The following is a 20,402-nucleotide window of genomic DNA, read 5'->3' on the forward strand; positions in this document are numbered from 1 at the left end:
AAGAATATCCTACGATTCCTAAACATTTAAAACCTCTCCTGAGTGGGACAAGTGAAGAAAGTAGCACTGACATATGTACACTATCATGTGTGAAATAGGTGGCAGGTGGGAAGTTGCTATACAACACAGGGAGCCCAGCCTGGTGCTCTGTGATGACCTAGAGGGGTGGGCTGGGAGGAGGGGATGGAGGCTCAGGAGGGAGGAGCTCCAGTTCCAGTTCCGGTTCAGTCGTTCATTCATATCTGACTCTTTGTGACCCCGTGGACTACAGGATGGCAGGCTTCCCTGTCCATCACCAACTCCTGGAGTTTACTCAAACTCATGTCCATTGAGTCCATCCAACCATCTCATCCTCTGTCGTCCCCTTCTCCTCCCACCTTCAATCATTCCCATCATCAGAGTCTTTTCAAATGAGTTAGTTCCTCAAATCAAGTGGCCAAAGTATTGGAGTTTCATCTTTAGCATCAGTCCTTCCAATGAATATTCAGGACTGATCTCCCTTAGGATGGACTGGTTGGATCTCTGTGTTGTCTAAGGGGCTCTCTAGAGTCTTCTCCAACAGCACAGTTAGAAAGCATCAATTCTTCAGCACTCAGCTTTCTTTATAGTCCAACTCTCACATTCATACATGACTACCGGAAAATCCCATGGATGGAGAAGCTTGGTAGGCTGCAGTCCATGGGGTCGCTAGGAGTCGGACACGACCGAAGCGACTTAGCAGCAGCAGCAACTGGAAAAACCAAAGCTTTGACTAGATGGACTTTTGTTGATATATATACATATAATTATGGCTGATTCAAGTTGCTGTATGACAGAAACCAAAACAACATTTTAAAGCAATTCTCTTACAATTAAAAAATAAATTAAAAAACCTCTCTCTCCTGTCTCCTTCTCAGTGGTATTTTTTGTTATCTTTAAGTGGAAGAAAGTGATCTTAGGGGCAACTCCAGCATTCCTACAGCAGTGACTTAGAACAATTTAATTGGGAGGTAATGAAACAGGAGTTCTATCTTTAAAAATTAACTTCTTTTTGTCAAAGAAATGTAGGAACAGCTAACACTGTTGTGACTGAGACTCATTTGGAGTGTCAGAGGAAGGCTGATGGAGTGTGTGTGTGTGTGTGTGTGTGTGTGTGTGTGTGTGTTTGTCCATATGCAAGCACATGCACTCGGTGGTGTCCACTCTTTGAAACCCTCTGGACTGTAGCCTGGAGCTTCCCAGGGTGCTAGTGTAAAGAACCCACCTGCTGATGCAAGAGATGTAAGAGGCGCAGATTCAATCCCTGGGTCGCGAAGAGACCCTGGAGAAGGGAAAACCTGCTCCAGTGTTCTGACCTGGAGAATCCCCATGGATGGAGGAGCCAGGCAGGTTACAGTCCATAGGGTCACAAAGAGTTGGACACGACTAAAGCGACTTAGCACGCAGCATGCACAGATTGTAGCCTGCCAGGCTCCTCTGTCTGTGGAATTTTTGAGGCAAGAATACTGGCGCAGGTTGCCATTTCCTCCTGCAGGGAATCTTCTCGACCCAGGGATCAAACCCGCGTCTCTTGGGTCTCCTGCATTGGCAGGTGGATTCTTTACCACCGCACCACCTGGGTACAGCAGGCCAAACCTGCTGCAGCCACTGCCTTCCCCCCAACCTCCATTCCTGCTCACCACTGCCATGGTCCCTGGTTGCACTCAAAATAAGAAGAGAGGAACCATATGCTTGTCTGGTAGGGGCCGGAGAGCCAGCAGAGAGCAGAAGCCTGGGGTGGGTGGGGCGTCACTAAGACACCGGGTGCTGGGAGACCCTGCTGCCGGAGGGACAGGTGATGTGGGGAGGAAACTGGGAGAGTATGTTGTGGCTCTGGGCTTGATGTTGGGTAGAACCTAAGGTTCTTCAGCTGAGCTAGAGAGGAGCAGTTGAGTAGCCTTTGTTTGTCTTTTCACTTTTTGCCAAAAACTTCACAAAAGTCTTCTGTGGGTGTGTGAGGATGGTGGGCATTTGTGTGGTGAGTGGTAGGAAAATGCGCTTGGAATTGGTGGGTGTTTGGTCATTTGGCTTCAGCATCAAAATCGGCAAATTCTATGAATATGTGCACTCTTGGGTATTTTTTCCAATTTAGGAAGATTAGGATCCTAGATTTTCAGATATGTTTGGCTTTTGAATGTCTTCTGATTCATGAGAAATTCAAAATAACTAAGTAATTAAAAGCATAGGTTCTAGATCCAAATCATTATTCTACAACTTCCTGGCTGTAAGACCTTAACCTAGCCTGCTGCTGCGCTGATTGTGTCTGACCCCATAAACGGCAGCCCACCAGGCCCCTCCGTCCCTGGGATTCTCCAGGCAAGAACACTGGAGTGGGTTGCCATTTCCTTTTCCAATGTGTGAAAGTGAAATGTGAAAGTGAAGTTGCTCAGTCGTGTCCAACTCTTAGCAACCCCATGGACTGCAGCCTACCAGGCTCCTCTGCCCATGGGATTTTCCAGCAAGAGTACTGGAGTGGGGTGCCATAACCTAGCCTAGTTATCTATAAAATAGGGATACTAATGGTACTGTTGTGAGGAGTGCTGTTGGCAGAATAAGAGCCCTCAAAAGATACTCTTAACTGTCCCTGGTTGTGTCCTTTGTCCCATGTGAATCTGTTACCTTACACAGAAAAAAGGGCCTTCCAAACATCTTTACTGTTATGGACCTTGAGATAGGGAGATTCTGTTATAAGGATGAAGGAAGGGCACAACTAATCAAGGGATGTTGTGGCCTCTGGAGCTGGGAATGGCCCTTGCTTTACAGCCAGCACAGACTCTGGTCCTTCAACAAGAAGGACCAAAATTCTATCAACACGAATTTTCCCCTACATCCTCCAGAGAGGAACACAGCTTGCCAACACCTTAATTATAGTCTGGTGAGACTAGTATCAGACTTCTGACCTACAAGAATTGTAAAGTAATACATTTATGTTACTTAAGCCACTAGTTTGTTGATTTTTTTGTAATAGTGACAAGAGAAAACTATTACACACACACACACACAAAGTGTGTGTGAAGTGATACTAAATCACTTGAGTCATGTCTGACTCTGTCCTTCCCCATGGTCTGTAGTCTGCCAGGCTCCTCTGTACAAGGGACTCTCCAGGCAAGAATACTGGAGTGGGTTGCCATTTCCACCTCCAGGGGATCTTCCCGACCCAGGGATTGAACCCACATCTGTCTCCTGCATTGGCAGGCGGGCTCTCCACCGCCAGCACCACCTAGGAAGCCCCTTGTCTTATAGGAGAGGAGATTTAATGACAAAGATGAGATGCAGAACCATGTATGACAGAGAGCAGGTGCACAACAGTCTTTCAGGAGAAAACATCAGCCTGCCAAGGGCAGAGCTGAGCGCTGTGGGAAGAGGTGGTCTCGACAGCGGCTTCTGGGCCTCCTGCCTTGCTGCTCTTCTGCGTTCTGTAACATCCATGCCCAGCCCTCTTGGTTGCATTTCTGGTTTGGTTCTCAAGTTCAAGTTTCCGGGTGCTACTTACAACTCTGCACATACAGCATCATGCTTCCATGTCAAGATGCAAAGTAAGTGACTTCATTTGTAAAGCAGTTCTTGGAGATAATTTAGTATCGTGTCCTGTGGGTGCTTCTTTAAACATATATGCCCCGATCCCATCACTTAGGGTTTTGTGTTAACTGAAAATTTTTTCATGCTTCCCAGTACACGCCAAGTCTGACACAAGGAACCCCTCTTATCTCCTATCTCAAAACCCTGCCTATTCATATAAAGAACTCAGATTCCCTTGTAGCTCAGTAAAGAATCCAGCTGCAATGCAGGAGAAGCCTAGAGAAGGCATTGGCTACCCACTTCAGTATTTTTGAGCTTCCCGGGTAACTCAGACGGTAAAGAATTTGCCTGCAATGCAGGAGACCTGGGTTGGGAAGATCCCCTGGAGAAGGGCATGGCAACCCACTCCAGTATTCTTACCTGGAGAATCCCAGGGACAGAGGAGCCTGACAGGCTATCGTCCATGGGGTCGCAGAGTCGGACACAACTGAAGCGACTTAGCACACACACATGTGGAGAAGGATGTTTGGTTCCTTCCCTGGAGGAAGCTGTCCCAGACTTTTTGCTGCTTTGGCAGTATAGGAGAAATGAAAGACACCCACACTCTCATATGAATGAGCCCTGCCAGGAACATAGGGGTATATGATGAGTAAGCATCAAGTGGCAAGAACCAGCCCATGGAACCTGTCAGAAGCCCGCGCTGCAGACGGGTGGTGGGTAACTGGAATTGCCTGGTGTTTCCCAGCCCTGTGTTCCATTCCCCGCAGGTCACCGGCACCTTGGTTTTGGCTGTCTTCACTGCTGTGCTGAGTTCCTTCCAGTTTGGATATGACATTGGTGTGATCAATGCACCTCAACAGGCAAGTGAAACATACAAGTTCTCTTTTTGGCAATTTCTGTCAGTGGCAGAAAGATATCAGCTCCTCATCCAGAGAGATAAAGTGTGCCCACATGGGGAACACGTGGTAATCCGGTCTTCTGTCAGGTACCACGTGCGTGATTCCAATGCTCATAACTTGACCTTTACTCCTCATTTAATAACCCTCATAGAAAAAGAAAGAGTAATGAATAATTCTTGATCTCTGATTCTGCTGTTCGCTGAGCTCACAGAAAACTTCAGCCAGAATACCACGTGCCAAAAGGATTTAAAAAAACAAAAAACAAAAAAAGGCTTAAGAGCTTATTGCAGCATATATTCAGAGCTCCTAGCCAAAAATGGATAGAAATGCCAGTGTGTAAGAAGAAACAGTGGGAGTATAGGCTTTTCTCAGTGCAGAAACATGTACCGAGCACCAACTCACTGTGTGTCAGGAACCAACACAGGCTCTCCCCTGCTGATTCGCCCAACAACCGGGTTATGCCCATTTTTTGTCCAGATCATAGCATTTTGGAGCCTTGGGTGGGGAGGGGGTGGAATCAGATAAAGGTAGTTAAAAGGTACAAACTTTTAACTGTAAGATAAGTACTAGGGAAGTGATGTTCAACATGACAAATGTAATTAAATATTACCAATACAACTGTGTGTTATATATGAAAGTTGTTAAGAGGGTAAATCCTAAGAGTTCTCATCACAAGAAAAAAAAAAAGACAAGCAAAGGAGAAACTCTGTAGGAGCCTAACACTGGAAAGATTCTAGTCCTTCCCTCTACGTCAGTCTCCCATGTATGATCCAAAGTAAAATAATATAAACCTTTTAAATAAGTCAAGAAGTCCAACAAAGTTTGGGTTTTCTCCACGTTGACTCTTTGGGTATTTTTAATATTGGATACTTTCTATCATTTTTCACTTTTACTGTATGCATCCCTACTCTGGTTTCCAGGAAATACACAGGAGAGAGATGTTATTTGTCTCAGATCCCACAGCCTGTAAGTGGGGGAAATCAGGACTTTACTCCCTCTTCCCTAACTCAGACCATCAGGTCATTTAGGGTGGGACTGATATTGTGTTCCTCTTAACACCAGTGCCAAGCACAGTGATTGATATAAACATAAAGCATTTAGTGAATGAAGAAGAGGGAGAGAGACAGAGAGGAGAAGCTGGGGAAAGGGATGGCATAAGGTGACAATACCAGCTTCTGTTGGGTGTTCTCTGTGAACCTATCATATTTTGTCTGCTTCTCTTAACATAGTGGACTCTAAGGAAGATGTAAGAGACTACAGGGTGTGAATGTGTGAAATGTGTACTTGCCAAGTCCGTCTGTTGAAAAGGGTTGCTCCTTGGACCAAAAGATGCTCTCTGGTTAGGCACCACAATTCATGATGCTGTGTGGTGCCTAACCAGAGAGCCAAGGCTGAGAGATTTAAGGAATCACTCTAGGGGGTCACATCTTTTTTTCTGTGGCGGATAACATGTGCCAATGTAGCAGGATTCCTGAAATTTGGCATTGGTGGAACTTTTTCTCTTCTTGGAGAACTTTTCAAATCCTTATTTAAACCATCCTCTTCAGTGTTGGACGTAAAAATTAACCTAAGGTTCCCCTCCTCTAATCCAAGTCCTAGAGCCAGACCTGACAACAGAGGTCACCCCTCTCCAGCATCAGGATTAGTGCCCCTCTTTAGCCCCTTCCATCTGTATTTAAAGAGCTGTTTAAACACTGTTGTGAAAGAAGAATTTGTTTTTTATTAGCAGAATGACATTTGGGATTATTTTAGGGTATTTTTAAAATCACATTTTTTTATGACTGTGAATATTATGCATACCTGTTGCAGAATGTTTCAGAAAGAAAACCATTAATGATTATTCATGTAGGGCAAACTGCTGAAAACATCTGGGCTATTTCCTTGCAGCCTTTCTTCTGTGTATATTATCCATATAGAGTGACCTTCCCATGAGGCAAGGTCTGGATTGGAGTTCTTTTATCATAAGAGGATGTAAGTTCTCTCCTTCATCAGCTGACTTTACCACATAGGACTTTGCCCATGTCTGGCAGCCTAGGACAGCTGCATTCCAGGTCATTGTTAGAGGTCCTCCCAGCCCACTGCTGCCAAGCGGTGACCAAATCATCCGGAGGAATGGCATGGAAGAAGGAAGAGCCGGAAGGATGTGCCTTTACTCAATTATACTTTTGTTTGAGTTTGCCTCTACTGAAACATTATAAAATATGGCTCTGTCAAATCTAGTTTTGAACACTGTTTACTCTGTTACCTACTGCACTCTGAGGATCCATACAAGACACTTTCTTTAGGTCCCAATACCTTTTCAGCCACTTCTGAGTTGGTTTTGATCTTCAGAATTCACCCATATACATGATTGTTTTCCTCTCTTTTCACTGGCTGCTGGGAAACTTATTAATAAATGTGCCGCTCACCTAAAGCAAGGATAGAGCACCTGGTGTTTGAATTTTGTATGCTAACTTTATTTTTGGCCTCAACTTTCTCAAACTTTTTTCTTATATCCACTTTTTTGTTTCTGTTAAAATATTTACAGTAGCCAATTTAAACCCTGCTATGCAGGGCTAACAGTGGCATGGAAATGTATCTTTTTAGCTTGCAGGATAGTTTCAATATGGACAGTTGCCAATCTTTAAAGCCTGAAGAATTTTACATAAAAATACACATGTCTGGCTTCTCTTTAAAAATTAAAGGCCATGCAATGCTAGTCTCAAATTGCAGCTTCCTCCTTCAGATGGGACAAATAAATCCTGCCCACTCAGTATTCTATTCCCAATAGTTGTTGTTTAGTCACTGAGTCGTATCAGACTCTTTGTGACTCCATAGACTGTAGCCCACCAGGCTCCTCTGTCCATGGGATTTCCCAGGCAAGAATACTGGTGTGGGTTGCCATTCCCTTCTCCAGGGATCTTCCTGACTCAGGGATTGAACCCATGTCTCCTGCATTAGCAAGCAGATTCTTTACCACTGGAGCCCATATTCTCAATAGTATAGACTATATTTCAGCCCTCAAGTTATCAAGCTGCTTCTTGCTTCCTTTACTTGTTTGTTCCTGCCAGGTTCCTGTTGGCACTGGAATCTGTGACCTGTTTTATAGGATGTGGTCAACTGTAAGCAATCTATATGCATTAGTATGTGCATAACACACATAATTGAAATAATGCTGCTTGAACACCTAACAAATACTTTCAAGGAAAAACAAGCCAAAAATATATAGCATGTTTGAAATATTTCAGCTGTTTTTCTTTCTTTTATCTCCTTAGGTAATTATAACCCACTATAGACATGTTCTGGGTGTTTCACTGGATGACGGAATAGCTATCAACAACTATGCTCTCAACAGTACAGAGGAATTGCCCACAAGCCCAGGAGATCCAACACCAGTCTCTTGGGCTGAGGAAGAGGCTATGACATCAGCTAGTCTCATCACCATGTTCTGGTCTCTGTCTGTGTCCAGCTTTGCAGTTGGTGGAATGATTGCATCGTTCTTTGGAGGGTTGCTTGGGGACAAGCTTGGAAGGTAGGCAAATTTCATAAATAAGCATACACACAGAAAAGTCACTATTTGGGGTTTCAGAATTTGTTTAGAAAGAAATAATCTTCCATTTTGTGGGATAGTTTTAGAGTTGTTTTTTTCAACTCATGACCTTATGAGTTAGGTTGGTATGGGACCAAATAAGGGCTTCCCTGGTGTCTTAGATGGTAAAAAATCTGAATGCAATGCAGGAGACCCAGGTTTGATCCCTGGGTCAGGAAGTTCCCTTGGGAAAAGAAATAGCAACCCACTCCAGTATTCTTTCCTGGAGAATTCCATGGACAGAGGAGCCTGGTGGGCTACACTCCGTGGGGTCACAAAGAGTCGGACACGACCAAGTGATTAACACTTTTACTTTCTGGACCAAATAATAGAGAAAGCTGTTGCAGTAAACTACTTGATTGTGAAGATATTTACATAAAAAGTGAATTTGGTGTGTATTTCTAGATAATCACTTTGATTCTCTGACTTTATAACTTATAAAATGTATTAAGAAACCACAGCCCATGTGGTTTAGTCACGAACTCAAGGGAAGAGTCAGGCATGGAATTTTTAAATCTATTGTTGGCTTTACCAAATTGCTCCGTTTCTCAGACACCCAGTTTTTCCTTTTCAGATTAGAACTTGACATCTGGATCAGTCAAATCATAAGGTTAAGTCAATGTCACCAACTCCCAGTTGCCCAGTGTACTTGATAGGGGGTTTCTAGCTGCTGCTACTGCTGTCTCAAAACCCAGCCACAAATGAAGCAAATTCCTCAACTTTCTGTTTTGGATTGAAGCTTCCTGTTTTGGATTAAAAACATCAGTAGAACTCCTTTACATCCAAATTTCATTTAGTCATGTGAAATACTAAAGCTCTTAGAGTTCCCCCACCCCCATCGACTCAGTCCAGTTGCTCAGTCGTGTCCATCTGTTTGCAGCCTCATGGACTGCAGCACACCAGGCTTTCCTGTCCACCACCAGTTCCCGGAGCTTGCTCAAATTCACGTCCATTGAGTTGGTGATACCATCCAACCATCTCGTCCTCTGTTGTCCACTTGTTCTCCTGCCTTCAATCTTTCCCAGCATCAGGGTCTTTTCCAATGAGTCTGTTCTTCACATCAGGTGGCCAAAGTATTGGCGCCTCAACTTCAGCATCAGTGTTTTCAGTGAATATTCAGAACTGGCAGCCCAAGGGACTTTGAAGAGTCTTCGCCAACACCACAGTGCAAAAGCATCAATTCTTGGGTGCTCAGCCTTCTTTATGGTCCAACTCTCACATCCATACATGACTACTGGAAAAACCATAGCTTTGACTATATGGACCTTTGTCGGTAAAGTAATGTCTCTGCTTTTTAATATGCTGTCTAGGTTTGTCATAGCTTTTCTTCCAAGGAGCAAGCGTCTTTTAATTTCATGGCTGTAGTCACCATCTGCAGTGATTTGGAAGCCAAAGAAAATAAAGTCTGTCACTGTTTCCATTGTTTCCCCACCCATTTGCCATGAAGTGATGGGACCCAATGCCATGATCTTAGTTTTTTGAATGCTGAGTTTTAAGCGAGTTTTTTCACTCTCCTCTTTCACTTTCATCAGGAGGCTCTAGTTCCCCTTTACTTTCTGCCATAAGGGTGTTATCTGCATATCTGATGTTATTGATAGACAGGAAATAAAATAGAAAATCAAACAGTTATTTCTTTATATTTATTTTCTGGTCTTTGCATCCACTTTTTTCTTTAGCACTTTTCTCTGATGATAAAAATATGCAAATATGGAAAAATTAGAAAATGCAAAAACTTGTAAAGATCTAAATGATTTAGGTAAATACCTTAGTAATGCGTGTGCTCAGTCGTGTCCAACTCTTCATGACTCTACTGTTGTAGCCCACCAGGCTCCTCTGTCCATGGGATTCTCCAGGCAAGAATAGTGAAGTGGGCTGCCATGCCCTTCTCCCCGGGATTTTGCCAACCCAGGGTCTGAACCTGCATCTCTTACTTCTCCTGCATTGGTGTACTGGGTTACAATTCATTTAATTATTAAAATTCCTACTTTAAATTATAGTTTTCCCTCTTTGGTTATTCAGTTCAGTTCAGTCACTCAGTTGTGTCCAACTCTTTGCGACCCCATGAATCACAGCACGCCAGGCCTCCCTGTCCATCACCAACTCCCGGAGTTCACTCAGACTCGCGTGCATCGTGTCACTGATGCCATCCAGCCATCTCATCCTCTGTCGTCCCCTTCTCCTGCTGCCCACAATCCCTCCCAGCATCAGAGTCTTTTCCAATGAGTTAACTCTTCGCATGAGGTGGCCAAAGTACTGGCGTTTCAGCTTTAGCATCAGTCCTTCCAAAGAAATCCCAGGGCTGATCTCCCTCAGAATGGACTGGTTGGATCTCCTTGCAGTCCAAGGGACTCTCAAGAGTCTTCTCCAACACCACAATTCAAAAGCATCAATTCTTCGGTGCTCAGCCTTCTTCACAGTCCAACTCTCACATCCATACATGACTACTGGAAAAACCATAGCCTTGACTAGACAGACCTTAGTCGGCAAAGTAATGTCTCTGCTTTTGAATATGCTATCTAGGTTGGTCATAACTTTCCTTCCAAGGAGTAAGTGTCTTTTGATTTCATGGCTGCAGTCACCCTCTGCAGTGATTTTGGAGCCCCCAAAAATAAAGTCTGACACTGTTTCCACTGTTTCCCCATCTATTTCCCATGAAGTGATGGGACCAGATGCCATGATCTTCGTTTTCTGAATGTTGAGCTTTAAGCCAACTTTTTCACTCTCCTCTTTCACTTTCATCAAGAGGCTTTTTAGTGGCTCTTCACTTTCTGCCATAAGGGTGGTGTCATCTGCATATCTGAGGTTACTGATATTTCTCCCGGCAATCTTGATTCCAGCTTGTGTTTCTTCTAGTCCAGCATTTCTCATGATGTATTCTGCATAGACGTTAAATAAGCAGGGTGACAATATACAGCCTTGACGTACTCCTTTTCCTATTTGGAATCAGTCTATTGTTCCATGTCCAGTTCTAACTGTTGCTTCCTGACCTGCATACAGGTTTCTCAAGAGGCAGTTCAGGTGGTCTGGTATTCCCATCTCTTTCAGAATTTTCCACAGTTTATTGTGATCCACACAGTCAAAGGCTTTGGCATAGTCAATAAATCAGAAATAGATGTTTTTCTGGAACTCTCTTGCTTTTTCCATGATCCAGCTGATGTTGGCAATTTGATCTCTGGTTCCTCTGCCTTTTCTAAAACCAGCTTGAACATGAGGAAGTTCACGGTTCACGTATTGCTGAAGCCTGGCTTGGAGGATTTTGAGCATTACTTTACTAGCATGTCTGCCTACAATGCAGGAGACCTGAGTTCGATCCCTGGGTCGGGAAGATCCCCTGGAGAAGGAAATGGCAACCCACTCCAGTACTCTTGCCTGGAAAATCCCATGGACTGAGAAGCCTGGTAGGCTACAGTCAATGGGGTCGCAAAGAGTCAGACACGACTGAGCGACTTTCCCTTCCCTTCCCTTACTAGCATGTGAGATGAGTGCAATTGTGGGGTAGTTTGAGCATTCTTTGGCACTGTCTTTCTTTGGGATTGGAATGAAAACTGACCTTTTCCAGTCTTGTGGCCACTGCTGAGTTTTCCAAATTTGCTGGCATATTGAGTGCAGCACTTTCACAGCATCATCTTTCAGGATTTGAAATAGCTCCACTGGAATTCCATCACCTCCAATGGCAACCCACTCCAGTACTCTTGCCTGGAAAATTCTGTGGACGGAGGAGCCTGATAGGCTGCAGTCCATGGGGTCGCTAAGAGTCAGACACGACTGAGTGACTTCACATTCACTTTTCACTTTCATGCAATGGAGAAGGAAATGGCAACCCACTCCAGTGTTCTTGCCTGGAGAATCCCAGGGATGGGAGAGCCAGGTGGGCTGCCGTCTATGGGGTCACACAGAGTCGGACACGACTGAAGCGACTTAGCAGCAGCAGCAGCCACTAGCTTTGTTCATAGTGATGCTTTCTAAGGCCCGCTTGACTTCACATTCCAAGATGTCTGGTTCTAGATGAGTGATCACACCATCGTGATTATCCCGGGTCATGAAGATCTTTTTTGTACAGTTCTTCTGTGTATTCTTGCCACCTCTTCTTAATATCTTCTGCTTCTGTTAGCTCCATGCCATTTCTGTCCTTTATCGAGCCCATCTTTGCATGAAATGTTCCCTTGGTATCTCTGATTTTCTTGAAGAGATCTCTAGTCTTTCCCATTCTGTTCTTTTCCTCTATTTCTTTGCCTTGATCACTGAAGAAGGCTTTCTTATGTCTTCTTGCTATTCTTTGGAATTTCTTCCTTTTGTACTGGAGCTTTTCATAAGACTGTAACAATTTTTGCAAACTAATAGGTAGCACAGAAACACAAGTTTTATTCTTATTTGAAAGGGACTTCCCTCTACCATAAAAGAAAATGGTCAGTTTTTCAAATTTTATCAAATTACTGGTATTTAGCTGAGCTGTTTTTTAAAATGATTTTCTCTATTTTTGGCTATGCTAGGTCTTCACTGTGGCGAAGGCTGTTCCTTAGTTGTGGTGTGTGGGCTGCTTATCGCGGTGGCTTCTCTTCTTGTGGAGCATGGGCTCCAGGATGCGAGGGCTTCCGTAACTGCAGTGCATGGACTCAACAGTTGTGGCTCCCGGGGTCTAGAACCCAGGATCAATAGTTGTGCTCAGGGGCTTAGATGTTCCCAGGCATGTGGGATTCTCCCAGACCAGGGATCGAACCTATGTCTCCTGCACTGGAAGCAGATTCTTTACCACTGAGCCACCAGGGAAGCCCCTTAGCTGAACTTTATAAATCAGTATTCATAAATTATGCAGGTCATTAACTGGCTTTAGTTATTTTAAATTTTTAAAAAAATTATTTCAGTTTGAACCAAGTTTAAGCAGTAATTGGAAATTTTTCTAGATTACTTATCTCTACAATAAATAAAATTAAAACTAAATTAAATTTTTAAACATGGACAGACCAATTCTTTTAGCAGTTGTTGATGTTTTATACTTCTCATCACTGAAGGAAAAAAATGTAAGCCCTTGTCCCTCATTTAGAGATAAGAGTCTAACAGTTCAGTGACTCACTCTACATTTAGTGTCCTGCTGATGGAAACAGAATGCACATCTTCTCAAGTCTTAGGATCTAGCATTGACAATGGTCATACCCCAAAACAATGTCAAATTATGATTTATTAAATTATTTGTGGTGGATTAAAAGCAAAGTTTATTCTAGCTTTCAGTAGAAAAATGAAAAATGCTCGCTTCCTTGAGAACAGCCCTGAAACTAATCATTTAACTTCAAAATTAACACAAAACTGTTGAGTTTCTATAAAAAAACTATTTTCCTAGGAAAAGTCACTGAGAAATGACATGATTATCCCTATTGCCAGGATCATTGCTCTACTCATGAAAAGTAAACAAATAAAAAATGTACTATTCCATTACTGCTTTAAAAAAAGCCTTTGCTTATAATTGTGTTAATAGGTATCTGTGGCCACTATTTGGGTTCTTAAGGTCAAAGTTGGTATAGATTTGGGTTCTCGAGGTCAAATTTTCCTTAAAATTTAAGGACCAGGGTAAGGTGGGGGAGACCATGATCTGGACAGTCTACGTTACCATGAGTGAAGGAAGATATACATAGCTTGCTGCCTTTGAATGTGTTCTTCCTTTTGAACCAAAAATGGAACTGACCAAAATCAAGCATTAACCTTTGGTTTCACAGAGATCAAGTCCCAGCTCTGTAACTTAATGAGCAAGTTACCTCGGTTCTCTAAGATATTTCCTTGCATCTGCTATGTGGGGGGAAAAAACACCTCCTTTTGTGGCATTATTGTGAGGATTAAATGAAAATGAATATAAAAGGTTTAGGACACTGCCTGCCACAAAGTGAGCAGGGAGCAAATGTAGGTGATGATAATGAAGAAGAAACTTATGCTAACAGAAGCATTCAGAGCAGCTTTAAAGAAATAGACCTATATTTCTTTCTCCCTGATTCAACCATTTCGTGTATTTTTAGATTATTTATTCGTGGCTCTTTCTCACATCTGAGTGGAAGTTAAAATCCTTTAAGTTGTATAGAATGCTCCAGCAACCACTGGTGGTAAGGAAGAGGGACTTGAGAGCAATCTGGTATCAAAAACACTTTCAGGCTATCTGTCTCTGGCATGACTTTTTCTCTTTTTTCCCCTACTAGAATATATTATCAGCTAGCTAGTAACAATTTCCTAAGATAACTTACTGAATTTGCCTACCCTCTGTCCTTGTGTAGAGAAAAAACTTCATAGAGAAACACCCCTATGTTTGTCTACTCTCCAGTTCTGAAGCTGGTCAGCTCTAAATCACTCTATCCACCTGCCTCTGGGGTGTTGATAATTTCCATATACTGCTTGCTGCTGCTGCTGCTAAGTCACTTCAGTCGCGTCCGACTCTGTGCGACCCCATAGACAGCAGCCCACCAGGCTCCCCCGTCCCTGGGATTCTCCAGGCAAGAACACTGGAGTGGGGTGCCATTTCCTTCTCCATTCCATATACTGGTTTCCCGTTACTGCCCTAATGAATTATTACAAACTTAGTGGCTTAAAACAACACAAGTTTGTTTCCTTACAGTTCTAGAGAACCAAATTCAGTTTCATTGGCAGAAGTCAAGGTGTCAGCAGGACCTATTCCTTCTGGAGGTTATAAGGAAGGGTCCATTTCCTTACCCTTCCCCAGCTTCTGGTGGCCAGCTCTGTCCTTTTCTGTGGCCTCTTCCTCCATTTTCAAAGCACATCATTACAAAGCTTTATTTCTTTCATCTCATCACCTTCTCTTCTGCCTTCTTAATATAGGTACATCATTGGGCCCAATTTTCAGATGAAGAGATTATCCAATTTAATCCTAAATCATATCTGCAAAATCCCTTTACCATATAAAGTGATATATTCCCAGGATCTGAAGATTACAATGTTGACTATTGTGGGGTATTATCCAGCTCATCACATGAATTGTTGGGAAAATGAATATGAGATTACATAGTTTTATTCTTCTGGAAAAAAACAATCTGCTTGGTGTTTAAGATACTTGTTTAAGAAAAGCTCACCTATCAAAGTTTGAAACACTGAAACAGAATGCAACAAGATACTTATGTTTCTTTGTGGGACAAATCTTCACATTTATTCACTCAGGTTCTTTTATTGGCCTTATCATCATTGACTGAACTTTGAAGAAGGTTTTTGTGTACATCACTTTCCCATTTAACAGGAAGAAGAGTATCAGATACCTGCAAACGTCAATATTTGTTTGATCAATTTTGAAAATGGTGGTGTTTTTTGCTATTATCATCTTTACTATGTATTTTGCATTGGTTGACATTGATTCATAGATTCTGGAAATATGCTGGCATATATTGATAAAATATGAATAATTATAGTTCTCTGATAAGGTCTACTTCCAAATAATTTATACTAAAGAGAACTTAACTTTTAAAGTTCTTTCATGATCTATAGCAGCTAAAACCTTGTACCATTAAAAGAAAAAAAAGTGTCAGTGTCGTAGGTTACAGCTACAGAGTTAAATTTAACTATCACCAGGCGTTTATTCTTCAAAACAGTCAGCATGTAGAAAACTAATTGTTAACTATTTAAAACGGTCTCAGAAGTGTTATCTTAAAGCAAACTAGTCATCATCACAATTGAATCATCTCTATCAAAATGTGGAGATTAGGTACATGCAACCCAAATTCTCTCATTAAAAATATTATGTGTTGTTAATGCTTTAACACATAGACAAATCAAAGTAGCAATCATGGTTTAAGATTCCCCAACTAGCTCTATCAACAAAATTAAAATAATCACTCTTTGGTAAAAATCTCAGCATGCTCTGAAAGCAAATCCTTTTTATCAAGTTTCAATGCTAAATTTATAATCCTTGCTTTTCAAATTTTCAGAATCAAAGCCCTGTTGGTAGCAAACATTCTTTCATTAGTTGGAGCTCTCTTGATGGGGTTTTCGAAATTGGGACCATCTCACATTCTTATAATTTCAGGAAGAGGCATATCAGGACTCTACTGTGGTAAGTCGTGCACACACACACACACACCCTTCCACACAAACACGTATGTACATCTGAAAATTATTCTCAAGGTAGATGTGGTTACATGTAGGGAATTTTTTGAGCATAAGGTGACATCACAAAAAAGAAAGGCAATAGCACAAAGTTTCAGTTCTGAGTCAGGGAGGTTTGGGACCAGTAAGTGGAGTTGTAATGAGATGTTCTTATCCAAAGCAATGACATCATTTCTAGTCATATGCTCCAAGACAAATTAGTTAACTCTTGGTTTTCTTATCCATTAAATGAGAAGGATAATAATATCTACCTCGTGGGGGAGCTTTTGAGAATATGTGCAAAATGTTCAGCATAAAATCTGACTACAGCTAGCTGTTATTATTACTTATGTTGTTCAGTAGACACTGGAAGACTGCTATGCCCAGAACCCCTAACTCTACCCTTATGGCCTGCCTGGCTACTGATGTCTCTGTCCATCCTATCTGGAAAGACCTTGATGCTCTGGCCCATCTCTCAGGCCACACTCCCTTACCCTATCTGCTTCCGCACTTGGCTGGTCCAAGTGTTAAAGTGAAGGTGGCCATAGGGAGAGGGGCTCAGGCAGAAGCAGCTGGTAGAGGAGTTCAGAATGGTGGAAAGCTGCTTTTCCCATCTAAATATCTGAATCACTATTTCTTGGAAACAGCTCTTCATTCTTCCTGAAGCAATTTACCAGCAGCAGCCTAAAGAAAGGGAGGATAGTCCATTCTCTAAAATAGTCAAATCTTTTGTTCCTCAATCCCAGTAATACCCGTTGTCCCAAATCACAGCCACTAATAATAACCGTTGCGGGTGAGAGAGGGAAGGTGATGGCACAAAATGCTGTATGAAGTATTTTTAACACTTTTACCTGAAAAAGAGGAAAGACTACAATTCTGTGCATCGTCAATGATTGGTTGAACCAAAAGTCTGGTCTTCTGTATTGCAGGCAGATTCTTTACCAGCTGAGATACCAGGGAGGCTCGAAATAAAAACCTAAGATTATTTAATTAAATGGCTCTTCTTGTTATTTTCAATGTTAATACAAATAACTGAAATGATAGCTTGATCAAGGTGAAGAGGCAACTCACTTATGGGAAGAGCTTTGGATTCAGAATGCGTCAATTCTGGCACTGTCTTGGTCTGGCCTTAGTAATTAAATAGAAGGCTCGATTTCCTCCTCAGTATTAGTTCCCCCTTACTGCTCTAATGAATTACTTCAAACTTAGTGACTTAAGACAACACAAATTTGTTTTCTTACAGTTTTGAAGACTCAAATTCAGTTTCACTTGACTGTAAAATGCAACTAATAACACCATCAAAGAGTTGCAAATCAAGATTCTTCTTTATTTTCTCTCTGCTTTTTGAAATACAATAAGAAAAAAAATTATAAAAGATTTTTAGTAAAGTTGAAAATAAATGTTATATACAGTGTGTAGCAACCTATTACTATCATAACTAAGTAACTTGTACTCTCCAAGCACCTTCTAAAATTATGTCTGATCTTATTATGAACATTCAAATAGCTAAAAATTAATGAAAATAAATTAATAAAAATTAATAGAAAATACAATTTGATTTAGAGTTCATAAGACTTCAGACCAGGTGGCCAAAACAGCTCAGTTGGAGAGAGCGTTAGACTGAAGACTTCAGACCTATGAGCTTATCTGCATTTTCTGTTCTTGAGGTATGTTTGGCTTTAACAAAAATACTACAGCCCAGAATAGGACCAAACAAAGTTTATTTTTTATTTTTTTCCCCCTGCTTCTTTAAGATCAACAGACCACACAGTAGAGTTGCATGTAAAAGCAGAAATTTAGATGCTGTATCAGCCATGCAAATGTTCATGGGATATTAAGAACAATTTGAAGCATTAAAAAAATATTGAAACAATTCTCAAAAGCATCTTTTATACAAAGACCATACATTTCCATTTGATAGGCCCACAGTATATCTAAGAGGAAGCCTCTGACAAATCTCATTTTCAGAAAATGCCAAACATTGCATTCAGTTTTGCTCCTTGACTAGTCTCTGATCTTTTTATGCTCTTAGCAAATGGCTAGATTCTCCACCATTTTCATCATGACTGGTTACATCTGCATCTAGGAAAACTACAGAAGGCATAACAGCTGAGAAATTTTCAAAATTTTGTTTTCTTTTAAGCAGCAGAGGGCTTCCCAGGTGGCCCTAGTGGTAAAGAACCCACTTGCCAGTGCAGGAGACATAAGAAATGTGGGTTCAATCCCTGGGTTGGGAAGATGCCCTGGAGGAGGACATGGCAACCCGCTCCAGTATTCTTACCTGGAGAATCCCATGGCCAGAGGAGCCTTGCAGGCTACAGTCCATAGGATCGCAAAGAGTCAGACGCAACTGAAGCGACTTAGCACACATGCAAGAATCAGAAGTCTTTATTCAAATAAAATCTTTTCTGAAGCCCATTATTTAGAGAGAATAAAGAAGCTAGGTTGCTCTGGTTGGAGTAATTGGGGGAAGAGCCCCTGAGTCCCTTAACCCCTAACACCTCTCTACACACCCCGCCCCTCAACTCTTAAGTGTAACTTTGAGGCACCTCCACACTGTGGAAACTCAAGAAGGGCTTTGTTCTCCTGCTAACACTCTATTGCACTGTGACCTTGGGTAAGTCATTTCTCACCTTTATCAAGTAAAGAGGTTGGCATAGATTTGTTCTAATTTCCATTAATCCCATGATTTTAGAGTAAGAATATTACTGTATTTTTAAGAATAGTGTTAAAGCATTCTTCAATCTCTTTTCTGAAGATAACCTAAGGCATCATGATACAAACTCAATATTAACATGAATTTTTTAACTAAATAAAGACAATGCTATGAATAATTGCCAGATGAATGACTAACCATCTCCTCCTATTTATATCTCCAACTACAGTTTCATTTGGAGTCTCATCAACAAACATTCTTTCCATAAATCGTGTCTGCCATTGGTGACAAGGGCTCTTCCTTCCAATAAACACACAAAGAATACTGACTGTACTTAAAACAAGGTTACTGCTGTTGATGTCATCCTGATTACAATTTAACAAGTATGTTCTTGTTTCACTTAGGGCTAATTTCAGGCTTGGTTCCAATGTACATTGGTGAAATTGCTCCAACCACACTCAGGGGTGCTATTGGTGCCCTTCATCAGCTGGCCGTTGTCACGGGCATTCTTATTAGTCAGGTAAAAACTCCCATCTCCTCCCTCACCCATCCTGTAATTTACCCAGCTTCTCTCCCCCTGACTGGCCACTCTTACTGTAAAACAGCACAGAGGAAAAGACAGTTCCGCAAGTGGTCTTGGAGGTGGCAGTACAGAGACATAGGCTTTTTAGCTCAAAGTTAAAATATTACTAATCCACACCTCACTTTTCCTCTGGAAGTTGTGGTGGAGTTGGCACTGAAGGTGACCTGGTAAGCCACATCTTAACTACTGGAGCTATTCCAGAATTAAATTATTCCATTTAGATTTCAAGGGAAAAAAATTTCAAAATTTTGGCTGCCTGGGTTTCCTTTTTTCTGAGCATCTTTCCTGCTCAGATTTAAAATGCAAAGGATTGCAGTAGCAGTTCTTGTTCAGTTACCTTATTCTTTCCTTCTCTCCTGTGTTCTCAGAGGGAGTCCTCAGAACCTCAAACTTTATGACTATCCAGAGGATAAACTACTTTGCAATAGGGATCACAAAACTAGTTCTCTCAGAGTAATTGCTTTATCTATGTAACCCATTCTATTTAAGTTCTGGGTAATTGTCCAAAGTTATGCATGATTTTTGCTGTTGTTTTAGATATCAAATGTGTGCTTAAAAGTTTGGTCGATTTCTATCCTAAATGTCCCATAGGAGTTAATGAAAACAAATCTAGGTGAACTCTTTGTAAAACAGAGTCCCTAAATCAGTTAAGGAGAGACATACTAGTTAAGCATACTTGCGCATACTTGAATCAAAGTGGTCAGGAATTACTATCAAATAGCCAATGTGCTTTTTCAACAAATTCTTTCAGAAGGCGGATCCAAAGTGATGTGCAGTTGATATGCTTCCTCCCTGCCTTTTCAGATCGTCGGCCTTGACTTTATCCTGGGCAATCATGAGCTATGGCACATCCTGCTTGGTTTGTCTGCTGTGCCAGCCATTCTCCAATGTCTGCTGCTCTTCTTCTGTCCAGAAAGCCCCAGATACCTTTACATCAAGCTGGATGAGGAAGCCAAGGCAAAGAAAAGTAAGTCTGTGGTGGTTTTCCTTTCTTCCTATTGTTTTGGAATCATCAGTTAATGAGAAACACTGCACGTGAATGGATACTCATGAAATTGGTACCAATGCTTTTCAAATGAAGTCAGTGATTGT

General features: G+C 41.7%; 1 protein-coding gene across 1 annotated transcript in view; it reads left to right on the forward strand.

Annotated features, from left to right (window-relative positions):
* SLC2A2 (solute carrier family 2 member 2) overlaps positions 1-20,402 on the forward strand; it is a 34,983-nt gene that overhangs the window by 3,807 nt on the left and 10,774 nt on the right. Inside the window, exons 2-6 of the mRNA XM_005675321.3 lie at positions 4,305-4,397; positions 7,691-7,947; positions 15,915-16,039; positions 19,132-19,247; positions 20,115-20,277. Of these exons, the coding sequence (XP_005675378.2) occupies positions 4,305-4,397; positions 7,691-7,947; positions 15,915-16,039; positions 19,132-19,247; positions 20,115-20,277 (754 nt within the window). The remainder of the gene's footprint in view (positions 1-4,304; positions 4,398-7,690; positions 7,948-15,914; positions 16,040-19,131; positions 19,248-20,114; positions 20,278-20,402) is intronic.

This window comes from Capra hircus, chromosome 1 (genome assembly GCF_001704415.2).
Source record: "Capra hircus breed San Clemente chromosome 1, ASM170441v1, whole genome shotgun sequence".
NCBI lineage: Eukaryota > Metazoa > Chordata > Mammalia > Artiodactyla > Bovidae > Capra > Capra hircus.